This window comes from Homalodisca vitripennis, chromosome 2 (assembly GCF_021130785.1).
Source record: "Homalodisca vitripennis isolate AUS2020 chromosome 2, UT_GWSS_2.1, whole genome shotgun sequence".
In the NCBI taxonomy this organism is placed as follows: Eukaryota; Metazoa; Arthropoda; class Insecta; order Hemiptera; family Cicadellidae; genus Homalodisca; species Homalodisca vitripennis.
In genome coordinates, this window is record NC_060208.1 from 235,524,818 (window position 1) to 235,550,436 (window position 25,619).

The window sequence follows — 25,619 nt, forward strand, 5'->3', positions numbered from 1 at the left end:
CAGGTAAAAATCTGATTGTGGGCTGAGTGTAAGCCCACAGGCCTTAAGAATAATGTAATCGAAGTCACTTTTGACAGACAGAAATGGAGACTTCCCGTGGACCGATGTGTACAATTTTCAGTAGTGATATAGAATTTAGTTTCACCCTAATTCTTCGGCGATTGTATAATGTTTAAAGTGTCAAAGAGCTTATAAGCTAACAACATAAATTTGTCTCAGTATGTAACGAAATGAATTCTGGTATTAATATGTAATAAAATACGGCATACTTCTATGAAATGATTAATTATTGTATTGACATGAATAGTAAACACCCTTTCTCACCGATTAGAAAATATACCAATTCAACTTTTCTAATACTTGAAAATATATTACAAAAGCAAAAGGGAGTTATTATGCAAACTTAAGATGTTATAGCCAACATGGCAGTATAGGCAAAATGTAACATATACCTCTTTCAGAAAGGAATTTTAATTATTCTAGATTGGATTTTGATTTGATTTACACAAATTATATCGTTAGATCTTAGGGTATAAAATACACAATGACTTGTATGCTAACCAAAAACATTGGAAAGTTTTTCAGCCAACTAATAGGTCGCTTTAATGGCCATTAAACCCTAACAGACGGTTATTACCGGTTTATGAAATTACTTTGATCCTAGTTACAAAAACTGCCCTCCAAATTAACCCCAAGATTAACTAAGGTGAAGATGGAAAAGTGCCAACTCTACAGCATCCTCATCATACTAAACGGCATAATTTCCGTTTTACTCCGTTTTAATACAGGACAATACAGATGTGCCAGTCACAAGGACGATAGTCCATCGGAAACACTCCTTAAAGTAGATACTGATATCCACACAATTACTCACCTTAAGAATCCTTTTTATGTTGTGAATCGGTTTTGATTTAAACTCAATTATCGCTTCAGTCACGAATGGCGTGTAGGAATACTCAGTAAAGTGATATACGCCTTACCTTTTACGTAACACAACAGAAAAATCATACGGAACACATAGTTAATAAGGGGGTTTAATGTATATAATTCAATATAAATAGTAAGACATAACCTTAATTACCTAACAAGAAATTCAGTTGATCTAGTTTTGAGAGTAGGCGAAATAACCAGTACTTCTGACTAAATCAGAGATCTGATATAATAGACTAAAATCTAAATTAAATGTCCATCTCAGAAATAAAATAAATCGAAGTTATGACTTGTAACTTAGACATCATGAGAAATTATTTTATATTATTTTTTAATACTCTTGGTTTTTGTGGTGGCAGTGCAATGCTACTCAGCCACGATTTTTTTTTACTTTTGGCGGGTTGCAAGTCTAGTCAAAATATAAACATTTAACAGTTACAGTTACGTACGTTAACGTTACATGAATTGAGGTTGAGTAGGACATTAAAGAGTGAAGAGAGCTAAGAACAAGATTAAGTACGTCCAAAAGGTTAGAAGTGGTTTTGCGGAGTAATTTAACATACATAAGTAAATACTTGAATGTGCGTTCTTTGGTTGGTAATAAGTATATAGTATAGAAGCTATACAGGTTTTATACTTTTAACTTTACTACTTACAGCAGACACTCCATTATCTGCAATCATGCCAGTGGAAACGATTCAGTATTCAGATAGATATTCTGATGAAAAGTACGAATATAGGTAAGGATTAAATACCATTCATTAGATTAATTTAAACAATTTTAAGATCTAGTTTAGAAATCCAAGTTTAGACTACTTTCAGGCCAATTTGTATTTGCTGTGAAATTTGAAATACATTTTTGTTAATATTTAATTAATGAGTATCATTTTGATTTAAAAACTTCATTATTAGTGGATTCTGTGAACGTGTTTTTTGTTTACAGCAGAAACATAATTTCACTGCTTTTAGGCCTTGTGTTTAAATGATCATTCAAATAGGCTAAGGGATAAATTACGGTAACTTGCCAATCAAGTGTAATTGTAGAGACAAGGTAGGATAATTACAGCCCTATGTAACTATTTACAAACTTAACTTATTGTTCTGAAACAATGTAAAACTAATAAGCAAGTGAATGCATATCAATGTGTCAGTTTTTTACTGCGCAGGCTCTAATTTTATGCACTACCAAACAACTTCACTGAAAATAAACCCCTGTTCACCAAGTAGATAGGCTACTTATGTAGGAAGTATTCATAAGTAGGTGGAGGTTGGTAGGCATACTACTGGAAATATCTTAGTGTTACTCAATCTGTAAATTAAAAATGTAAATAGTACTTGTAGAATAATATATTTGTAACCAATTTCAGTAAACTTTTACTTTTTTGGTCAAATATATTGAACCTATAAAGAGATGATTGATTGTATTCATTAGAGAAATCTGTTTTTTTTTTATATGTACGCCAAATAGAAGAACTCCAGTTTATGGCAATCTGCATTCTAATACCTGCTGTTTTATAGACTCAGATACTTAGTCATTTTTTCTATATGCTGTTACTTGTATTCCGCTTTCCTATACTAGCCATTACAAGTAAGATACAGAACCTTATATAAATCAAGATTAATTGGGACAATGGCTGATCTGAATTAAGAAAAATTTAAATAAGCCTGGAAAGAAATGACAACACAATAGGTTTTCGATAATTAGCAATGTATTTGTTATAAATATAATAGGCCTATATAAAGAGAGCCAATTTATTATTTGATTTTTGAGATTTATTAGGCTTTAGATAAAAAGAAATGTTGTTTACTGAACCTACTGTTTTGTAGAGAAACTGTCTTGTTTAATTTTGGCAAACTGCTTCTGTAAAATTCAATCCTGTAGAGTTTAAAGTTAATCAATACCCATCGTTCTACCTGCACATCAAACAGTAGGCCTACGATGGCCGAACTTCAAAGATCTGGAAACAGTCTTGCTGAAATTGTTGACTTTTTCGAGGACAGTGTAGCATTGCTCTAGACAAATCTCAGGCCATTCTTGTTGAGGAAAAATTATTTTGTTGCTTAAATTTATTTGTATATATCCTGTTACTTTGCTGGTGTAGGGTACGATAAGCAGACCCGGTTTTTTATATCGAAGAATATAATCATCGATACCTAATATTCGCATCTCAAATCCTTAGACTATCCATTGATATAAAGTATCTATAGTTCTCAATAACAATCATAACTTATGTTTTCAATTAAAATATGAATCTAATATTTACAGTGATGAAACAAATTATTATAACCAAAATTAGGAAAACTGAAGACGACCATATTTGCTCCTCTCACAGTTACAGTTGTTTCTTTCCCACAAATTTCACATAATGGGTTTTTCCCCACGAGTCCAACATGTTGAAGTCATGAAAAACATGTCTTATCTTCTTCCAAAGCAATGTCGCGTAGTTTTCTAAAATTGACTGTCATTTTTAATAATCAAATGTTACTTATATAAAATTGAAATATTACATTAAGAGTATTAGAAAGTGTTTACAGCTATTGATATAGATTATTTAATTAATCGTTAAAAATAATTAATCAGTATCGATTGATTATATCGATGGTTATGATTAAGTAATATTGTTTGCCAATTTCGATATAAAAAACCGGGTCCGCTTATTGTACTCTACCCCTTTGCTTTATTTACTATTATTTATTTGTGTTCATTGTTTAGTCTATTATTATAAATTATTTATATCAATTAACTTATTCACTGTTTAAATTTGAATCTGCATTGTTAATTAATGGTTAGGACTATTTTACATGCTACACCCTATTATAATCTATTTTTTATATTTATTTACTTGGGTGGGGTACGATAAGCGGACCTGGTTTTGTATATCAAAGAATGTAATAATCATCGATACCTAATATTTGCATCTCAAATCCTAGACTATCAATCAAAATAAAAGTATCTATAGTCCTCAAAAATAATAATATGTTTTAAATTAAAATACGAATTTAATATTTACAGTGATCAAACAAATTATTATAACCAAAATTAGGAAAACTGAAGACGACCATATTTGCTCCTCTCACAGTTATAGTTGTTTCTTTCCCACAAATTTCACATAATGGGTTTTTTGGTACGAGTCCAACACGTTGAAGTCACGAAAAACATGTCTTATCATCTTTCAAAGCAATGTCGTGTAGTTTTCTAAAAGTTACTGCCATGTAATAATCAAATGTTCCTTATGTGAAATTGAAATATTACATTACGAGTATTATTTGAAAGTGTTTACAGCTGTTGATATAGATTATTTAAGTTAATTGTTCAAAATAACTAATCAGTATCGATTGATTATATCGATGGTTATGATTAAGTAATATAGTTAGCCAATTTCGATATAAAAAAACCGGGTCCGCTTATCGTACCCTATCCATTTAATTTTCTAATTGCTTTATTCAAACTGTAAAAATGGAGATTTCGATTGGAATGTAAAAAAATCCCATTGATGAAGTTTTAGATATTCTTATTTTCTTACATTGTCCATTTTATAAATAATAAAATATACTAAAATAATATAGAATATAAAAATAAAATAAATTATATATATATATATATAATTAAATAAATAAATATATATATATATAATTTATTCTAATATATATTGATATTTAGAATTTGTAAAGTAGTATTTGTACATTTTTTATAGCCACTTGACTGGCAATACAAAATGTCTATTTTAAGCCTAGTAAAATTTTAGCCACAAGAGTGTATTGAACATATTTAGGGATCACATTCTGATCTGAAGAGTTGAAATGAAAACCGGGCTAAGTGACAAATAGTTACTTTTGAAATAATTGAGTTTATTTGGATACATTGAATAAATTTACACTTGTAAATTTCATAATTTTTATTTGACAAATATAAATAAAAGTATACATATATATTGTTTTAAAACCTAATTAGCTAATCTCTGAGTATTAATAAAAAAATGTTAAATTGTAAAAAAATGAAACGGGCTATATCCATCTACTCAATATATGAAATTAATGTGGGGTATGTGCAACAACTAAAACATGAAATGAGAGTTATGTGGTACAAATATTTTTTGTTCTTCAATGGTTTTATATTAAAATTATAAAATATGACTAAGTTACAAACTAAATTATAAAACTAATTATTAGTATTAGTATAGCAGTGTACTTGGCTGTACAGTTAGTATATGGCTTTAATACAAAGTGCAATGTCGGTTTTCCCTTTCACACTTATTAATTTGACTGTGCTAAAATTTCTTCATAAAATTCTCGGTTTTCACTTTTGAGATAGGGAATCATTGTTTTCAGGTCAGCCCTTTTTCCATCAGAGAGTTTACTTTTACAAGACAAAGGTTGTAGACTGTGAACAACATGTTCCATGGTTACACCTTTTTTAAAAACCTTAACATGATGAAAACGTTTAGCTTCATTGAAGGTTGTTTTTGCGGTACCTCTCCTGGATGACATTTGGACACACAAATCCACTGGACCTTTGAAATTTCGAGGTTTTTTGTATTTAGTGTGGCTTTGCAGGCATTTGCAAAGTCAAAAAAGTTATTAGGCTCCATAATTGTAACGGTAAATGGGTTTCTTTCTCTAGCAGCTACCATTATTTTTACCAAATCCAAAGGCACTTCACACTTTACCTTTCTTTTTTTCTTTTCAATTAATGCGAAATCCCGATCGCAGCTAAGGTATGAGTGACCTACTACTAAAAACTTCTGGTGTACTTCATGTAATATCCCTTTGCCTATAAGGTACATCTAGAGAAATATTATCATTTGGTTTTTATTTTGTCCAGCAATTGTCACTCCAAACAATAAGTTTTTTCTTACTTCCTGTAATATTGCCGCTTTCAATTGCAAGAAGCAAGCATGAAGCGATTACATTGGCTCCCATGCCACTCATTGCTTTATGCCACAAATTTAAATACACATTACCGTTATCAGCCAGATGAATACCCAAATTATAACAAGACAGCTGCCTTAGATAATACATTTTGGTATGAGTTAATGCAGGTAATGAAAGCACCTGTTGCAAGTCAATTGAAAGGGTACATGTGTCACTGTTGGGTAGTTGTGAATCGGCATGATTATTTTTCATTTGTTCTCTTGCCTTCTCTGATTTTCGGTGATGCAATTCAAGCTTATGTTTAGTAGACATGTCTCTGGGATTACTTTTAACTAAGGCCTGTAAAAAATCACATTTGTTACAGGTGTCAGATCTTGGAGTTTTAAATGACAACTTAGGGAACTTTCCTTTGAAAATATTATAATAAAATCTATATGAAGTCTGAGATTCGGGGTGAGCTTCCTTGTAAGCTTTGTATAGGCAGCGTATTGTCAAATCCTGGCTAAGATATTCCCTTGAAGACTTGATCCTACTATAGTGACTTGCTTCACGGGGAAAACTATTTATATGATCAAAAACCCTTTTTTCTTCTTCCTCAGAGTATTTTCTACGTTCCTTTTTATTTCCTCTTTTTTCAATATAAGTAAGATCACCTGTTTTTTTTGCTTTCGCTAGAGTCTCAATTCGCCTTTTTGTTATTGCAAACACCTCAAGAAAAGTTGCTTTACAAACTTTAACAATTCCACCTGAACCATTTGGCAAAGTGTAGGTAAAGAAGCTTGTTTTTTGCTTTCTTCTGGCTTGTCTGGGTTTCGCCTTCTGTTTACAGGGGTAACAACTAGAAGACCCATTAAAAATGTGTTCTGTTTGACGTTGTCTTCACACAAATAGAAGTCATTAAAAAGCTTGAGTTTGTGGTCGAATTCTAGTAGCTCACTACATCCTTTCTTACACTTGCAGTTTACCTAAAAAAAATCAAAAGCTTAACCGGCATACAGTTGTAATTTACTGTAAACCACTTAGCTCGGCTTTCAACTCTTCAATGTATTGATTTTTCTTTAAATCCGTTTTCCACAAAATGTCTAATAAAAGAAAATAATTTTGCGACAACAGCATAAAAATAAAAATATTGGGGTTACGGTGTAAGCTTAAGCCTATGCTTGGACATCAAGGGAGGAGTAGCTGGATACGTGAAAAAAGGACAGGAGAAGGAAATAACGCTCATTGAAACAAGCGGACCTGAATCAGAACTTGTATGTGAAACTGCCCTCTTTGAAATAAAGAAAAAAAAGATAAATATACAAGTACTAGGCGTCTACAGACCTCCAAGGGCAAAACTAGACAGTTCAATTGAAGTCCTAACCGAACAACTAAATAGAATCATGAGCTCAAGCAAACAAACGATACTCATGGGAGATATTAATGTGGACAATCTCACAGAAAATAATGACAACACAAAACTTCAAGAACTTCTTGCTACATATGACATTGTGAGAATGAATCTCCCTCCTACGCGAATCACAAGTGAAACTGAAAAATCAATAGACTGGATCTGCACTAACATAGACCCTGAGAGCATAAAAACATCCATCATCCTGACAGGCTTATCTGACCATACAGCACAAACATTTTCCCTTAAAACATCAAAAATAATCAAAAAAACCGTTAAGGAAAGAAAAAGACTATTTACCAATAGAGAACTAACACGGTTCCAGGAAAAACTACAAACGCAAACCTGGGACCAGATCTTAATGGAAGAAGATGTCAACCATGCCTATAACTCCTTTCACAGTGCACTACAACTTATATTAAATGAAACCTGCCCTCTGAAATTAGTCAAAGGAAGACAAAATAAAAAAAGACAGGTCTGGGATGACGAATGCAACCAACTGAAAAATGCGTACATCAGTGCTTTAGAAATAGAACAGCGTACAGGCCTAGCAAAACATAAAGCACAAACAGTGGAGAGGAAAAGAGAATATGACTTGAGACTGAAACACCTAAGGCGAGAACAAACTACAGCACACATTAACCAAGCAGAAAATAAATCAAAAGCGCTGTGGCAGGCAATAAATAATGAAAGAAAAGCAACTACTAACACAAATTATGATCAGCTAAGTCTTCAGCTAAATGGAAAAACAACAAAGGACCCACACGAAATAGCAAACTCCCTTAATGTATATTTTGCAACAATAGCAGAAAACACACTCCAAACAAACAGTAGCAACATTAATCCTGCAAACCCTGACCCAGCTCCAGTCACAAATGAGAAATTTCAGTTCTACTTAACAACAAGCGAAGAAGTAAAAAAAGCTATAGACTCCTTAAAGCCTAAGACATCGACTGGTATTGATGAAATATCCGCAAAACTAGTTAAAAGATGTAAAGAAGAACTGATAATACCACTAACTAATATAATAAATAAATCCCTACAGCAAGGTATCTTCCCAACTGTTCTGAAGATCGCCAAAATATATCCAAAATATAAAAAAGGACCACGGAGTGAACCTGGCAGCTACAGGCCAATATCACTCATCCCGACATTCTCAAAAATAATTGAGAAAATTGTCCTTACCAGACTCCTAAACCATCTCGAACAGCATAATCTACTTACAAACAAACAGCATGGATTCCTTAGGGGTAGGTCAACAACAACAGCCCTGGTACAGCTGACAGAACACATCATAGACCAACTAGAGGAAGGATGTTCAGTAACTAGTCTGTTCCTTGACTTTAGTAAAGCTTTCGACTGCCTCAATCACGATCAGCTACTACAAAAACTAAGAGCCCTAGGCGTAGGAGGTAAAGAAGCAGATTGGTTTAAATGCTACCTCAAGGGAAGAAAACAACTGGTAGAAATAAATTACACCCAAAATTATACAAACTATAAAATCCAATCAGCAACAACTGAAGTGAGAAGAGGAGTGCCTCAAGGATCCGTGCTCGGGCCGGTGCTCTTCCTCCTCCTCACGAATGATATGCCAAACTGCCTGGATGATGCCTGTTCTACTATAATGTATGCAGATGACACTGTGCTTACCATCTCTAATAAAGTCAATGAAATGCTCGCAATAAACACGACTGCATGCTTCAACCAAACTAAACAATACTGCACAAATAATGACCTAGTATTAAATGAAAATAAAACCGTACAAATAGTTTTCAACACAAAAAATAAAATTACAAACCTAGCACCTCTCCTGGACCTGGAAGTAAGCAATGTGACCAAATATCTAGGCATCACAATTGACTCGAAATTGTCATGGAAGCCCCACATAGACCAACTAAGTAAGAAACTCTCCTCAAGTATCTATGTAATTCGCAGAATTAAACAAGTATGTAGCATGGAGGTAGCCAAAGTTGCCTACTTTGCTCTTTTCGAAACGCACCTAAGATACAGAATAGTATCATGGGGAGGAACAACAGCGTCCAACATGGGAAAGATTCTTACTCTACAAAAAAGAGCAATTAGATGCCTAGCAGGATTACATCACCAGGAAAGTTGCCGGGAATCTTTTAAACAACTAAAAATTCTCACAACAATCTCACTCTACATCCGGGAAACCATTCTGCATGCAGTCACTTCACAGCAGTTAAGACATCAGGAACTACATCCATATAACACAAGAAATGCCACAAACTTCACCCTGCCCTTACACCGCTTAAGCCTCTCTGAGAAGAAACCCTCATACCAAGGAGCGCTGTTTTTCAACCACCTGCCCGATCATCTAAGAAACCAGCCACCTCAGTGTTTCGCGAACCAACTAACAAAATGGCTGCAAGAAAGGCCCTACTAGAATCAGAATCAGAATCAGAAATAATTTATTTCGTTAATAACATAAAGTTACATGAAATAAGTCATAGATAAAATAGTACGTATATAAATATAACAATAACAATTAAATAAAATCAACAATCAAATAGTCAACATAGGTTATTTCACATGTTTGTGCAATATGACAGGAATTCTTGAACAGAATATGGGCATTTTTCAAGCAAAATAGTTTTAATGTTTTTTAGAAAAATTTGTGAGCTGGTTATGTTTTTCAGGTGCCGAGGCAGCGCGTTATAGAGCCGTAGAGCTGAATAGTGCATGCCCCTTTCGAAAATTGTCAATCTATGGATCGGGTAGACCATATTACCCCTGTGGCGGGTATCGTACTGATGATTAAAAGTGTTCTCTGCAAAAAGATGTGGGTTATTTTTGAAGAAAGTCAAAACTTCAAGTATATAGATGCTTGGAAGAGTGAGGAGATTCAGTTGCTGAAAAAAAGGCTTACAGTGAGCACGATTACCTGCTGCAGACATAATGCGAACAATTCTTTTTTGGAATCTAAATACCCTTAAAATTTCACTAGAAGATCCCCAGAATCCAATAGCATATTTCAGTCTACTGTATACATAAGCATAGTAAATTTGAACGATAGTTTCTTTACCAACTGCAGGCATTAAAACTCGAAAAGCAAAGGTAATTGAAGACAGCTTTGAGCATAGCGTATCTATATGTTTAGACCAGTTGAGCTTGTAATCAATGACAACACCAAGAAGAGAGGCAGACTCTGATGGGTTGATACCATTTACGCTGAAACCCGCTATATCACGAGAAGTTGGTGAGAAAAACCATGATTTTAGTTTTTTCTTCATTCAATAGGAGACCATTTGACTCAAACCACTTATTCAAGCTGACATACATACGACTGATTCATAATAATTTCGAGGCTGTGAATATCACGACAAGAAGATAGAGCAGTTGTGTCATCCGCATAGCAAACAATGTCTGATTTCATATTGGAAGGAAGGTCGTTTATATATATAGAAAATAAAAAAGGACCAAGTACGGAGCCTTGAGGCACTCCTGAGCTGGTCCTCAACCAACCTCTTTGAAGTTGTCCTTTATTTGTTACAGAAACTGTCTGCTTTCTCTCAGAGAGATATGAGGAAAGGAGTGAGAGAGCTGCACCGTTCAAGCCATATCTTTCAAGTTTACCCAAAAGAACAGAATGGTTGACACAGTCGAAAGCCTTGGACAGATCACAGTATATCGCACCGACACACTGCGACCCATCCAAGGCTCCCAACACGGCACCAATGACATCATTGACAGCGCTAGAAGTTGAAAACCCTTTTCTGAAACCAAACTGAGATGCAGTCAAGAGAGTATTAGAGTCAAAGTAACATTGAAGTCTTGCCAGAATGATCATCTCAAACACCTTAGCAAAAGAAGAGAGCAGACTGATTGGCCTGTAATTAGAAATCTCAGTTTTTTGGCCTTTTTTATGGATTGGACGTATGACAGACAGCTTTAGATTTTCTGGAAAAATTCCCTCAGAAAAAGATCGATTAATTATGTGTACCAGAGGAAAAGCTATAAGATATGCGCACTTCTTAAGAACTTCAGATGTAACCCCATCCCACCCATGTACTATTCAGAGTCCGAATTCTTGAGCACCTGACACAGTGCAGCGGAAGACAAGAGCTCCCTCTGGACATCAAACTTTGTATCAACTTTGCATTATATATAACTATGACACAGAAACTATTTCCAATGTATAAATTTTACTAACCACAACTTTTGTTTTATGACGCATGTACTATTCTCTATGAATATGTAAATAAAGAAATTGTCTATTGTCTAAGTACTGTAGATCGATGACTTCTCGGGTTATAGGTCTGATTACGGAACATAGTTACTTGAGGAAGCATCTTCACAGAGTCAGCATGCTTTGGGATTATCCGCTTTGTAGAACGTGTGATGGAGTAGGAGGAAACTGCTGAACACCTGTTCTTTTATTGTCCTATAATAGCAAAGGAGTGGTATACCATCTTTGGTAGATTGCACAATGGTGGTGAATTTCCCTAGGAGTACCTGATAGGTTGTTTACAGCGGTTTGTGCAACTGCTGAAGTCATAGACTGGTCAGTCTCATGGTGTGCTTCCGGGGTGTGCAAAAGGCCCTTGAGGCTTAAGTGCATGGCAATAGGTCGCACCATGGAAGAAGAAGAAGTTCTTTAACTAACAGTAGAAAAAAGGCACCACAGTCAAGAAATGAATTTGCTTTCATAAAACCAACTGTCAACACATATATCAATTATGGGTGTACATTTACAGAAAGCAAATTTACATGTGTAGGAAAGCAGAAATACAAATTAATTTCACGTTCATTGAGGCACTGTTTAGTACTTGGTAGTTGCTCTTTGACTTGAATTGTGAATTGCTTCATCTTCTTTCCTTCCATAGGTTACAGGTGCTGGAACTGCATCAGCACGTTCTGTCAAAGTGAACTCGCTGATGTACTTGTGTAAGTCCAAAATTGTCATATTTCAAGGTCAGTAGAGAAATCCTCTTTGTTAGATGGTACGAAAGCAGCTTATGTAATTCTTTATAGCATTTCTAGATGTCTTGTCAGTCATGCGAAGTAGCGCAAGATGGGTCATGGACGGAGAAACCGCTTAAGTATCCATATCGCCCACCACTTATCATGGCTGCTAAAATATAATGTGTACCACCACTGTGCTATGCACTTCGACCTTCTTGGAAAACCTTGTGATGGCAAAGGAGTATGTACTCCGCCTAGTGAAGCTGTTTGGACGTTTCGTCTCATCAGGCACAGATACACTGCTGATTTCAGCTGTCAGTGTATTATAGCGTTCTTTGCTCTCTCTCTTAGTCATAGTCATAGTCATAATCATATTTCTTTATTAACATATTCTTCAAGAACAGTAATAGTGTTACAATGTTAACAAATTACAGAGTTATGTCAGTAATAAATAAGAGATGTCAGGAGTCATCTCTTGGAGTACCATCCAAAACCAGTCTAGGAGCCTAAACTCTATACTACTAAAACTTTTCTGGCTAATGCAATATGATAGACTTACATTTAGTTTACCTCTTCATGATTGAATGGTTAATGCATTGAGAGTTATAATTTAAAAGAAATAAACATTGATGGATCCAGTAAAAAAAAAAAAATATTTTGGTTTTTATTTGGGTAGTTGTTCTTCTCGTATTTGGATGATCATAACTCTTATATGTAAGCAACAAAAAAACTGAAAAGTACATAACTGCTGAAAACAAAAAGTCTCTTAAAATCATACATAAAGTCCATTTAACCCTCCATCAGGCGCTTAAAATTAGAAACACCATCAGGCGCTCACGGAGGTTTCCTCCAGGTTAGCGAATAATGGAGATATCATAGTCCTTTAAACTGTTTTTATTTGTTTAAATATTCATACTGATTTAATTACAATGTAATATATTCATTTTTAGAAGTTAAATAAAAATTACTCTCTTATGTAATGAATTTTCCAAATAAGAAATTCAAAATCTTAAAAAATGTTATTGTATAATAACAACATGATTTATTTTAAGGAATGATGCAATTAATTGTAAAAATGTTTAACCCACTGTAATAATATATGGAAATTAACTTAGTTTTTAACTTCTTACAAAAACAACTTACTTCAATTCTTGAGATATTACACAATTGTAATGTCAATTATTACTCTAAAATCAAAATTTATTCTTTACTAAAAATCTTTTTAAACACTACACAAAGTTTCAAAACATTTTCCTTCTGGTTTTTATAAAGACAATGTTCACTCCATGAACAGTACTGAAATGTTCCCTAGCACACGGGTACTGTACTGACAAGTCTCTCGTCTTCATTCTTCATTTAACAAAATTCAAATAAAATATATTGTAAAACTTAAAAAGAAACCATCACAGGTCACTCATTTAGGCGCACACGGATTATTATTCCATAAAAACTAAACACAATAAGGCGCTCACGGAGATTTCGTCCAAGCACTACAAACACACCATCGGGCGCTCACGGAGGAATCGTCCAGTCTCGCACGGAAGTAGACCTCATACTGACAGATTTTGACAAAGATAAGCGGGAGGCTATTGTTTCGCTTCCCCGAAAGATGCTCGTGAAGTACACTGCGGGAAACGACTGCCAACATCAGAAAAGTAGTACTATTTTAATTAATAAAAAATACACGGAGGAAAACTCCGTTTAGCGCCTGATGTAGGGTTAAAAAAGGATTTTAAAATCTGAATGGTAGTGGGCTAACTTAATATTTATTTACCTGTCTTAAAATATTTGAATATTCTAACTAGTTAATCTCTGAAAAGCAGATGCCAGCTTGGTACCAACTCAACTTGAACAGAAATTTTCTTCACTAAACTAATTTCAAGTTTTCTGTTCTGAAGCAGTTTTTAGCGAGTTGTTGCCGAGTTGCATTTAATTCATATAAAATTTTATACTTTATATCTATTAATTCCACTTTCACTCCCATTATCTCCTCTGGAACTGAAATCATATGACAAACACGTACAGTGGGATGCTCACTCATTCTTCCTTTATTCAGTCTTGCAACGTTCCTTCCATCAGAGTCATGAGTACTCACCTATCTTCATCAAGCTAGGTGATGTACTCGTGGCCTGTCATCTTAACAGTCCACCATTACTCTCCAACCACTAGTTCTCTGAGTGAAATCTCCTAGACCAGATTGACATCCACAAGTAAATCATCAAATTCTAGTCTTTTGGTAGGTTGATTTGTTCCTTCATTCAATAACATGATCGCCAGTTTGGCAGCCATCTCCAACAGCAGCCACCCCCTGGTGTCTGGTATTTCCTGTTCATGGGCTCTGGCATGGACATCTGCACTGCAACGACATCATTTGGATGTGTAATGCTACTTATGACATTACTCAGACCCATTGCAACTAGCTTTTCTTGTTGTGCTATTATTTAGGTACAAATAAGCACGAGTTGCATTTCCACTGGTGATCTAGGTGAATCTCTCACCAGCTTCATGATCTGACTTTAGGAGCACTAATGAATTATTAACCTAAATTGTGACCCTGCCCATTATGTCTGGCATCCATTTGAATTTCCCTGTTCTGCTCACTCACAAGACCAAAGAAGTGTTGGTTTCAAGCATGAGCTGGTCCAACACGTATTCACCGGCCTTACCACTGTTAAGAATATTCTCTTGAAGAAATCTCTTGGCTAGTGAGATTTAAATCCCTCATTCCCGTTGCGGAAAGAACGGCATCCTCAATATCATGGGATATGGGATGATACAGCCCCATCATCCCTCTGCCTACACCAGTACCAATCTTGGTTTGTGCAGAATAGTCAGTACATAGCCTTGTTGCTCTGGCGCACACACTTTCAACAACAACTCCTTCTTGCATCCAGAACTTTGCATTTAATTCGAACATGACTAAACCTGAAGCACATGAAATATCTGGTGCCTCAATCGTGTGTGAAAGTGACAGCTGTTTCAAACAATTCTTACCCGTTTGTTGATTGGAAGGCCATAGCTAAACCCTTGTGCTAAATGTATTATATATTGCTGAATTGCAAATTTTTTTATTAATAGTATATATTTTTGTTGCTGTATATAGAATACAGTGCACTGATTGTCCAAAATGGAACACTGTAGGTGTATGACAGTCAGGTAGTTGTGTTTTTCAGTTATGGTTGTTATTTTTTTAATGAAGACATGCAAAAAAGTGTGTTTGGTTTAATGCCGACCCTTAAGATAAATTTATAAGAGAAACTTCTATAAATGTAATGGAAAAATCAGTTTAAACCACATTTTTAACCTTATATGTACCTATCTATTATTTTAATCGTTTAAAACATATGTTGATTATTGAATTAATTATAATTAAAAGTTTCTAGTAAGTTTTTACTTATGTTTATATTGTTTGACAACCCGATTTAGTACTTGTGTAAACTTTAATATAGTGTTCAATGAGTAAAGTGAATATCCTCACAATAATCAATAAAAAAGCTGGATTTTAACTTATGTAAGACATATACAAAATAGATTTACTCTCCCTATCTGTACCAATTTGTTTTAAGTTTACATTGTACCCTTTTTTGTTTATTTTTGTTTGTTGGTGATCTTTATAAATGAATTTTTTTACTGAAAAAAATATGTTTATTATTTACAGACATGTCATTCTGCCTGTAGATTTGGCCAAAAAGGTTCCAAAAAATCATCTAATGACCGAAACCGAATGGCGTAATTTGGGAGTACAGCAAAGTCCAGGCTGGATTCACTACATGATGCATGGCCCAGGTAGGTTAAGTTATATAGATACTGGAATACTAATCAATTATACTAGCGTTTCTCAAACTTTTTACTTCGAACCCCCCTGCATAATCCAGCTTGAAGCCAGCCCCCCCCCTTACATGTAAGCATAAGTGAGTCGCTTTTGAAATTTTACAGTCAAATTTTATTTGATTAATTTTGCACATTTTATGCATTCTACATTAGAGCCTAATGGGACAATAGATTTAATTGTAATCAAACAGCAAATTCTGTACAAACAATTAGATTTGATTATTAATTTCAGCTACTGCAGTACATAATTGTTATTTGTAACTCAAAGTAATAATAATAAAATGAGTGTCAATGTGAAGTATGTGCTGGTTTTCTCTTTGAGCATAGTTTGTCGATACACGGTGTCAGTTCTGATAATGCTACTCTGACTTCCTTGGTCAAATCCAGTCTTGATCGATATTTACTTTTCATGGCAGCTAGAGCAGAAAACCCAGCTTCACAAGAATAAGTGGTGGCGAATGGAGTGTGGATTTTCAATGTCTTTTCACTCAAAATTGGGTGTTCCTTTTGTACACCAATCCAGAAGGATGTGAGAAAAGATTCTTTAAACTTACTTTCAAGCTCAGTGTCATGCTGGAGGTAAATGAGATTTTCTTTTTCTATCATGTTGAAGGAGCACTCATTGACGGATGGTTTGAACAGGTTTTGAATCCATCCTCATCAAAATACTTTTTAAAACGAGATCTGAGGATCTCTAAGTGTTTAAGAAAGCATTTCTTTGGATTGGTAGGAATAATTTAGAGATCAATTTCTTTAATCATAATTTTAAGATTAGGAAATAGCTCAATATTGCCACTTTTCAGACCGCCCTTGTACAAACATAGCTTTTTTACGAAGCTGTTCACCTTTTCAGACCATTGCAGAAGGTTTGCATCTTTTTTCTTTAAAGACTTGTATATTTGTTTTCTCGGATATATCTGCCATGTACGCTAATCACAGCAAAACATCTGAGTCTGTGAAAAACATTGAGTTTTGATGGTTTTTGTCAAGCAAAAATGCAAGAACTTCATTTCTAAGTTCAAATATTCTGGTCAAAGCCTTTTCTCTCGATAACCAGCGAGCTTCAGTGTGAAACAGTAAAGCTTTGTGTTCTGAGCCCATATCTTCACAGAGAATCTTAAAAACCTGAGAATATAAAGGTTGACATTGACTGTTTTAATGACCACGTGTAAAATTTCATCAAGTTCCGGGGTCTTGATTTAAGATTGTTTTTGTAAAATCTAGTGATAAATAACTGTCCTTATACTTGCGCACTTTGGCTACGCTTGGTCCACTTGGACTTGGAGAACGAATGGTTACACTTGCCATGTCGCCTAGGTTCTAATTTTGACCTTGACTGTCACTGACGCTACTACTCGTACCTGCTTTCACTGATGCTTCTCCACTTCCACCACTTATTACACTTACAAGAAATCTTTTAATTTTGATGGAAATATACACACTTGTGCTCAAAAAGCTAACGCAAAACCAAAGTATCTATGAATATAACCAGAAAACTTGGAGATGTGCTACGTTCAAAACATGGAACTGCACTAAACGTGGAGCATTGTGGTAGGGGTAGGAGTGGTGTGAGTTTCGGGAAAGTCTAGGGCCGATTGGTCATCTCCAGCGCTGTACAGAAAACATGTTGGTCTACATTAACAGTATTTTGAGATAAACTGAGAAAAATAAAATATTCTGCACTATTATGACGATAACTAAAAATGATATGTACTCTTGTTGTAATTTTAAAAATAAAAAAGTTTGCTTTATTATTTTGTAAGTAAATTACATTAATTTTTCAAGCAAGCATTGTCTCCCTCCTGAACCTCCCAACCCTTGGGGGTCGCACCCCACACTTTGAGACCTCTGAATTATACAATCAGTGATACATTCTGAAAAATAGTTGTAGAAAAATAGATATATAATCTCCAAAGCGTGACATGCCAGAAAAGAGTGCTGGACTGGTCTTTCTTTTTCAAGTTTCTTAACAGCAAAATTAGTTTATGTAGTGTTTTAGTAACAGTTCATCAATATTAAACAAATTTTTAATACATGAAAGAACCCAAATTAAATATTCAAATTGTATTAATTTTGAAGAGAATTGTAAATTGGTTGGTTTAAAATACTCATATCATAAGTAATTCTTTAAGAAAGGGTACCAGTACAATAAAGCGACTCTAGGGATGTTGTTTCAAATGTGACCATTGTCCCTGACTTGACCAACTTTAGCAGTTGTAGTTAGTGATAGTGCGTCTTGTCTGAGAGCAGGTGCAGTCGCTGAGCGATTCAGGCGAAGTGTGCATGTTGTTTCTCATAATGTCGTCAAAATCAACAAACTACTATTTTTTATTAACAGAATGAAATTTATTTTTGTTAATTGTATTAGTACATAAAAAAACACTTCCACTAGTTTTAGAATCCTTTTTTAAATTAAATTTTGTAAGATGACAAACGTGTATAATTTATTTGCTGTTCCGTTTGTGTACTACTATTTATGCAGTAGATAGACCATAAAACTTGAGTATTTTTTATTCTCTATAGTGGAAAAGGTTACCTTAAGACGTATAAAACACAATGATTTTGTTCTATTTATTTGTACACGTTTTTAAGGCACGTACACATATTGCAATAGCATAGTCTATTATTTGGTCTCCTCTACGATCTTCATCCAGTTTTTGTCAATTTGGTTCCATTGTACATTTTAAAAAACATTACATTTTTTTGCTAACAAACTGTGTCAGTATATGCTCCATTAATTTACAAAATGCTCAGTGTTTAGAAGGTAAAGGTCAACAAAATATGCTTTTATATTATATAGCCTAGTAACAAAAATTTTTTTTTTCGGGGTTTAAACTATTGCAATAGTATTAGTACAAGGAAACTAATCCTATCAGCAGTTTGTTAATGAGAGAAACTCAAAATAAGGAATATAACCTTATGTACAAATTACTTGATTACAACGTGAACATGTTTAATTATAAATTTACCATAGTGATAAGCAAGTGAACATGTACTACTTCACTTGGAAGTCAAATAACAAATGAACAGGATCGCTCCAGTTGCAGTCGTTACAGGAACAATGGGCTGGTTAACTACTATCGTGTGTAGGAAGTAAGTTACTTAGGGATGGTTGGGTGCTAGACTTGAAGGCAGTAAGGTTTTAGTAACAACTGAATGAAGACAATAGGTATGTTTGCCGATCCTATTTTGCTTGTGTTGGATGCTTGCTGTTGCACATCAGTTGTATGCTGCTATTGTTTACTGGTCCAATATTACTGCTATGTTGCTGTTTTTGTTCTTATTTACTTATTGTTTTATTTTTGTACCTATATCCTTGTTATATTATTATTAGTTATTTGTTACTTTCATTTTATCATTGTTCTTTGCTAGGGTGATCCATCATACTATTATAGTTTTATTCTCCCATAAAGTGGTGTATGCCATAGTAATGATAATAATTATAAGAGTTTAAAATTTGATTTCAACATAGATTAAATAATCTAGTTCCTGTCTAGGGATGAATGTGTTTTGACAGTCAGGGCATCATATTTTTTTCATATAGACTTAGTTGAAACATTCCAAAATTCATATCAGTAGCTACTTTACCTATATTGAAGTAAAATAAACACTAAAAATTGTTGTAGTGGCTAAAAGTTTTGGTTTTTACAACTCGTTTATAAAGACCTTGCCAAAAGAATCAAAATCAACGATTATGGGGTAAAACATTTAATGATCTAGTGATAAAACCCTCATGTTAGTATAACCCATTGAAATGCACCCATGAACAGTTTTATTATGTACTATTTTTTCAAACCTTATGTATAAATAAAATTTACCTAACCTTAAAATAATTTATTTTTTAGTTTACAAATGTTGCTTCAAATAGAAATATCCTTATCAACTGCCTTTTTAATATCCATCCTTCTGTTCCTTAATCTCATTGGATTTACAAATAAAAAATAAAAAACCTGTAATGTGAGTTTGTCAGGATAAGAATTTGTAACAGTGTGCTTTCATGAAATTTTCTTGAAGATCAGAGCAAGCACTTAGAGAAAACTTGGTGTTTAATATGAACAGTGTATATGAAAGTTCTAGTATATGTAGCGCTACATTAAGTTATACAGTGAAGCGTTGACTTGCATATTAAAACAAAGTAAACTTTTACTTGAATTTTGCAGTAAACAATTACTATCTTAATGTATCTGTATCTATAACATGAAACTATCCGGCACAATTGTAATTACATTGTAGGTCTTGCAAACTAAGCTCACTGCCAAATTGTGATGTCGGCAAGGACATTTTCTATACAATTTTTGTAGTAAACAATTACTATCTTAATGTATCTGTATCTATAACATGAAACTATCCGGCACAATTGTAATTACATTGTAGTCTTGCAAACTAAGCTCACTGCCAAATTGTGATGTCGGCAAGGACATTTTCTATACAATTTTTGCAGTAAACAATTACTATCTTAATGTATCTGTATCTATAACATGAAACTATCCGGCACAATTGTAATTACATTGTAGGTCTTGCAAACTAAGCTCACTGCCAAATTGTGATGTCGGCAAGGACATTTTCTATACAATTTTTGTAGTAAACAATTACTATCTTAATGTATCTGTATCTATAACATGAAACTATCCGGCACAATTGTAATTACATTGTAGGTCTTGCATACTAAGCTCACTGCCAAATTGTGATGTCGGCAAGGACATTTTCTATACAATTTTTGCAGTAAACAATTACTATCTTAATGTATCTGTATCTATAACATGAAACTATCCGGCACAATTGTAATTACATTGTAGTCTTGCAAACTAAGCTCACTGCCAAATTGTGATGTCGGCAAGGACATTTTCTATACAATTTTTGCAGTAAACAATTACTATCTTAATGTATCTGTATCTATAACATGACACTATCCGGCACAATTGTAATTACATTGTAGGTCTTGCAAACTAAGCTCACTGCCAAATTGTGATGTCGGCAAGGACATTTTCTATACAATTTTTGCAGTAAACAATTACTATCTTAATGTATCTGTATCTATAACATGAAACTATCCGGCACAATTGTAATTACATTGTAGGTCTTGCAAACTAAGCTCACTGCCAAATTGTGATGTCGGCAAGGACATTTTCTATACAATTTTTGCAGTAAACAATTACTATCTTAATGTATCTGTATCTATAACATGAAACTATCCGGCACAATTGTAATTACATTGCAGGTCTTGCAAACTAAGCTCACTGCCAAATTGTGATGTCGGCAAGGACATTTTCTATACAATTTTTGCAGTAAACAATTACTATCTTAATGTATCTGTATCTATAACATGAAACTATCCGGCACAATTGTAATTACATTGTAGTCTTGCAAACTAAGCTCACTGCCAAATTGTGATGTCGGCAAGGACATTTTCTATACAATTTTTGCAGTAAACAATTACTATCTTAATGTATCTGTATCTATAACATGAAACTATCCGGCACAATTGTAATTACATTGTAGGTCTTGCAAACTAAGCTCACTGCCAAATTGTGATGTCGGCAAGGACATTTTCTATACAATTTTTGCAGTAAACAATTACTATCTTAATGTATCTGTATCTATAACATGAAACTATCCGGCACAATTGTAATTACATTGTAGGTCTTGCAAACTAAGCTCACTGCCAAATTGTGATGTCGGCAAGGACATTTTCTATACAATTTTTCTATCGTAACTATTTACAGTAAAATCTAATTTTAAGTAAATTAAAACAATTAAAAAATTTGTATTATTAATGAATTATTAGTGTTCAAAATACCTATAAAATATCATTATTGTGTCATTTATTTTCCAGAGCCTCATGTCCTGCTCTTCAGAAGGGTGCGGACGGACGTCCCTTCTGCTGGGAACAGGCCAAACACCAATGTTGCTGTCAGTGTTTCTTAGATCTTTTTGAATTATTTTTATTTCAGTAAATTAAGAAAAATGAGTTGTATAATGTGTTAACATTTTTTAATAACTAGTCAGTTGTGGTAAATAAGAGACTATTGTAATACATTGTTGTGTACTTTAAAATATTTTTGAAATATAAAGTTTAATTTATTCAGTTTGTGCTTCATTTTAAAATCATTTCGTAAAGTTTCAAAGAAAAAACTTGGTACTGCATGGAATCATTTATTGAGATAAATTAATACTAAAAGTTGATGGTTTTAATGCATAAAAAGTTTTTTATATTTTAGACAAACCAAACTTAACCTGGTTTAGTTGTTCATTGTTTCATTTTATTGTCTTAAAAACCTAACTCGAATAATTCCTTGAAACCAATATAAAAATTGCATAGAAAAAACTTATTTAATATTATTAATATATATATATACTTATAATAAATAACTGTCCAAAAAACCATTTTACTTTATATTTTGGTAAAAACCGTTTTCAGATGCATAGAGTGTGTAAAATATACGTAATACAATTGAAAATATTGAAACATACATATACATTTACAGTAAATACTTTATACCCCTGTATGGTTTAGGGGGATCATTCCTATGGCTACAATAACTTGTTTGTATAAACTATCATTGGATTTTTAAGTTTTTGGTATTCTGTCTGTATATGTATGTGTTTTTATTAAAACCATATTTTCTTTAAAATTCTTACACATACAATAATTAAAATTTACATTATTCTAATTCAACATGGTCATTTAAAATATTTTAGTTAACATTACTCAAAGCACAAGCATTGTACAAGTGTTTTACAAGAATAACTTAATTTAAAAAATGTTATTAGAAATCCAATGACATATCATCATTTACGTAAATGGATTGAAAAGTAAATGAAATATTGCAACTTTAATAATGGGTAGTACACTAGCTCCATAGTTACTCCCGATTTTGCACAGTTAAAATTATTTAGGTGATAAGACACTAAAAGGAAAAAATGTTTATTTAAACCCTACTTTTATTTATTATATTGCTAATTTAATATCATACAAGATACCTTGAGTTCATACAAGTACATGTAGTATTTTATTATTAAATGCTGTGCTCTTTGTTTGTGTTGCTATAATCTATGATTAACAAGCAGCTAATTTGTTTGGAACTATTACGTAATCAATCACCTGGCAATAGTGCATATATTTATTTTATTTTACATGGTTAACGTGATTGATTTTTTTAAACATTGTTCATATTTAGTATGGAATATTCCTCCTCCAAATATTGTGGTATTCACTTTGTTTATAGTTAAGCTGATGGCAATGCTACTGAAATAAGGCAAAGCAATGGTATTAATTACAAAGTGCAGGGTATTAATAATAACTGATTACGAATTTAAGGTATGTTGTATAAATATGCTCAAGTGGGATTTAAAAACACATTTATTCCTTTTAGAATGTGAGTACTGCCAAGCATACTGTACAAGAGTTAGTTAATACAGTTAGTTAATGAGGATATCTAGCACCCACTGGGTGTACCATAGGGTTCAATCCTTGGGCCTGTTCTGTTCATCCTGTTTGTCTCCCTCCCATTTGCCTATTACATCTAGAAACCTATTGTCACCCTGTCATGTATATGGACGATACTGCTCTCTTAACCACAAGTAAGACGGTAGGAGACCTTGAAGTAGCTGCTTTTATTTCTGTCAGCATGGTGCAGGAACACTGTGAAACAAATGATCTTGTCTTTAATGGAGATGAAACAAAGCAAAAAGCAAATGGACCTAGGACGTCTGAAGAGCTTAGTATCAGGGTCACCTAACATAATCATGACAGAATCAACAAAGTACCTTAGAGTGATTCTGGGTGACTGCCTCTGTTGAAATTCCCATGTTGACTGCTGTGCCAAAAACTCAGCACTGCAATTTTTGTACTAAAATGGCAACTTCTTGTCATACAAAAATGTGCCCTTAGAGCAACCTGGAATTGTTGTCGGTTGAAAGTTGCAGACAAGTTTAAGGACCTCAAGGTCTTTACAACAATAAGGGATCTACATTCTCAAAGTCATCCTTCATACATCGCTTCGGAACTTGAGCTCACTAAGGAATTTCCATGAACACCATACCAAAAATATTCAAGACTACCCTTGTCAATACAGGATGATACTCTACGCCAAGAAGCCGTCTTATGCAGTAGCTAAGTTGTTTAATCTGCTGCCTGCTGAAATCAAGAGGGGAGGGAATGTGACCCTGAAAAGAAGACTGGAAAACTGGCTGATTGAAGAACCAGTCTACAGCTTCAATGAATTTGTCAATCGTTGCCAGAACCAATGACTACCTAATGAACTGCACAATCACAAGACCATCGGCTAAAGCTGACTTCGTACTTTGCAAAATTGTAATTTGTTGTTTATTTTGTACTATGAAAATCCATTTTTGTTTCAAAATTTAACACTATTGCATATCTTGATAAAATTGTCTATTCTGAATTTGATAGTTAATAAATATCTTATCACCTAACTTATTTTAATTGTTTTGTCGAGAACTGGATTGAGTAACTATGGAACGGTGCGTAAATATCTTTACTAAGTTGCAATATTTCAGTTATTTTTCACTCCATTGTCATAAATGATATATCATTGAATTTTTTAATAAAATGTTCTTAATAAATTTATTTTTGTAAAATATTTAGTGCTTTGAGTTATTTTAATCCAAATATTCTAAATGACCACTATATTGAAATGGTACCATGTAAAATTTTTATTATAAATTGTGTAAATAGACATTTTTAATATTAACATTCATGCAAAATTTGGTTATTGTATGTGTAATGATTTGAAAGAAAATGTTTTAACAAGAAACCCATATAAGCTTCACAAGAATAGGCTACCAAAAACTTAAAATCCACCTATAAATTGGAAATGAGTTTACTTTAGGAACGATCCTCTAAAATATCCAATGAGAGTTCTGAAACATCCTATAATTATAACATTAATAAATTCTTCTGCATTCACATACTTCAACCTTTCATACAACTTTTGAGAACACCCATGGAAACCACTTTTTGAAAGCTCCTTCAGTTGGAGCGTCATTTTCCATCACCTCATATGAATCATCACGTTTTCAATTTCATTCTTAACTTAGTAAAATTGTAAAAACTTGATGGTGCTAGGTCAGGAGAGTAGGAAGGGTGTTCCAGAGTCGTCATATTATGCTTAGCAAGTTACTGTCTCAAAAGCTATGCAAGATGTGGTTGAGTGTTGTCATGCAACAATAGCAAATCTGGTGGAATGTTGTCATACAACAATAACAAATATGGTGGAGAGTTGTCATACAACAATAACAAATCTAGTGGAGTGCTTTCATACAACTATAACAAATCCAGTGGAGTGTGTTATACAAAAATAACAAATCTAGTGGAGTGTTGTCATACACAATAGCTAATTTTTTTCATACTATGCTGTACTGTTTCATCCCTTGATTGGACTCTCTCTCTGCACTCGATATTTTGTGTGACCTCAAGAGGGCATTGGACTGTTTCCAACAATCATGTAACATCAGTGTTACTGGTCAAACTTGAGGAATATGGTGTGTGTAGCTCTTTTCTTGTTCTCTTCAGTTCATACATTAAGAATATACATAATAGATTGTTTAGTGCAGGTGTGATTTCTCAAAGGCACAAGATGCAGTACACCCCAGAGTTCTATTCTGGGACCTATCTTGTTTGGCATTTACATTAACAATTCACATTAAA

At 33.6% G+C, this 25,619-nt stretch overlaps 1 protein-coding gene across 1 annotated transcript; it reads left to right on the top strand.

Moving 5' to 3' along the window:
• The first annotated feature begins 1,337 nt into the window (after positions 1–1,337).
• On the top strand, positions 1,338–22,030 carry LOC124355515 (cyclin-dependent kinases regulatory subunit-like). Its single transcript, XM_046806678.1, has 3 exons — positions 1,338–1,670; positions 15,777–15,904; positions 21,783–22,030. The coding sequence occupies exons 1-3, from the start codon at positions 1,612–1,614 to the stop codon at positions 21,872–21,874; spliced, it is 279 nt and encodes a 92-aa protein (XP_046662634.1). The 5' UTR covers positions 1,338–1,611; the 3' UTR covers positions 21,875–22,030.
• Positions 22,031–25,619: the final 3,589 nt, after the last annotated feature.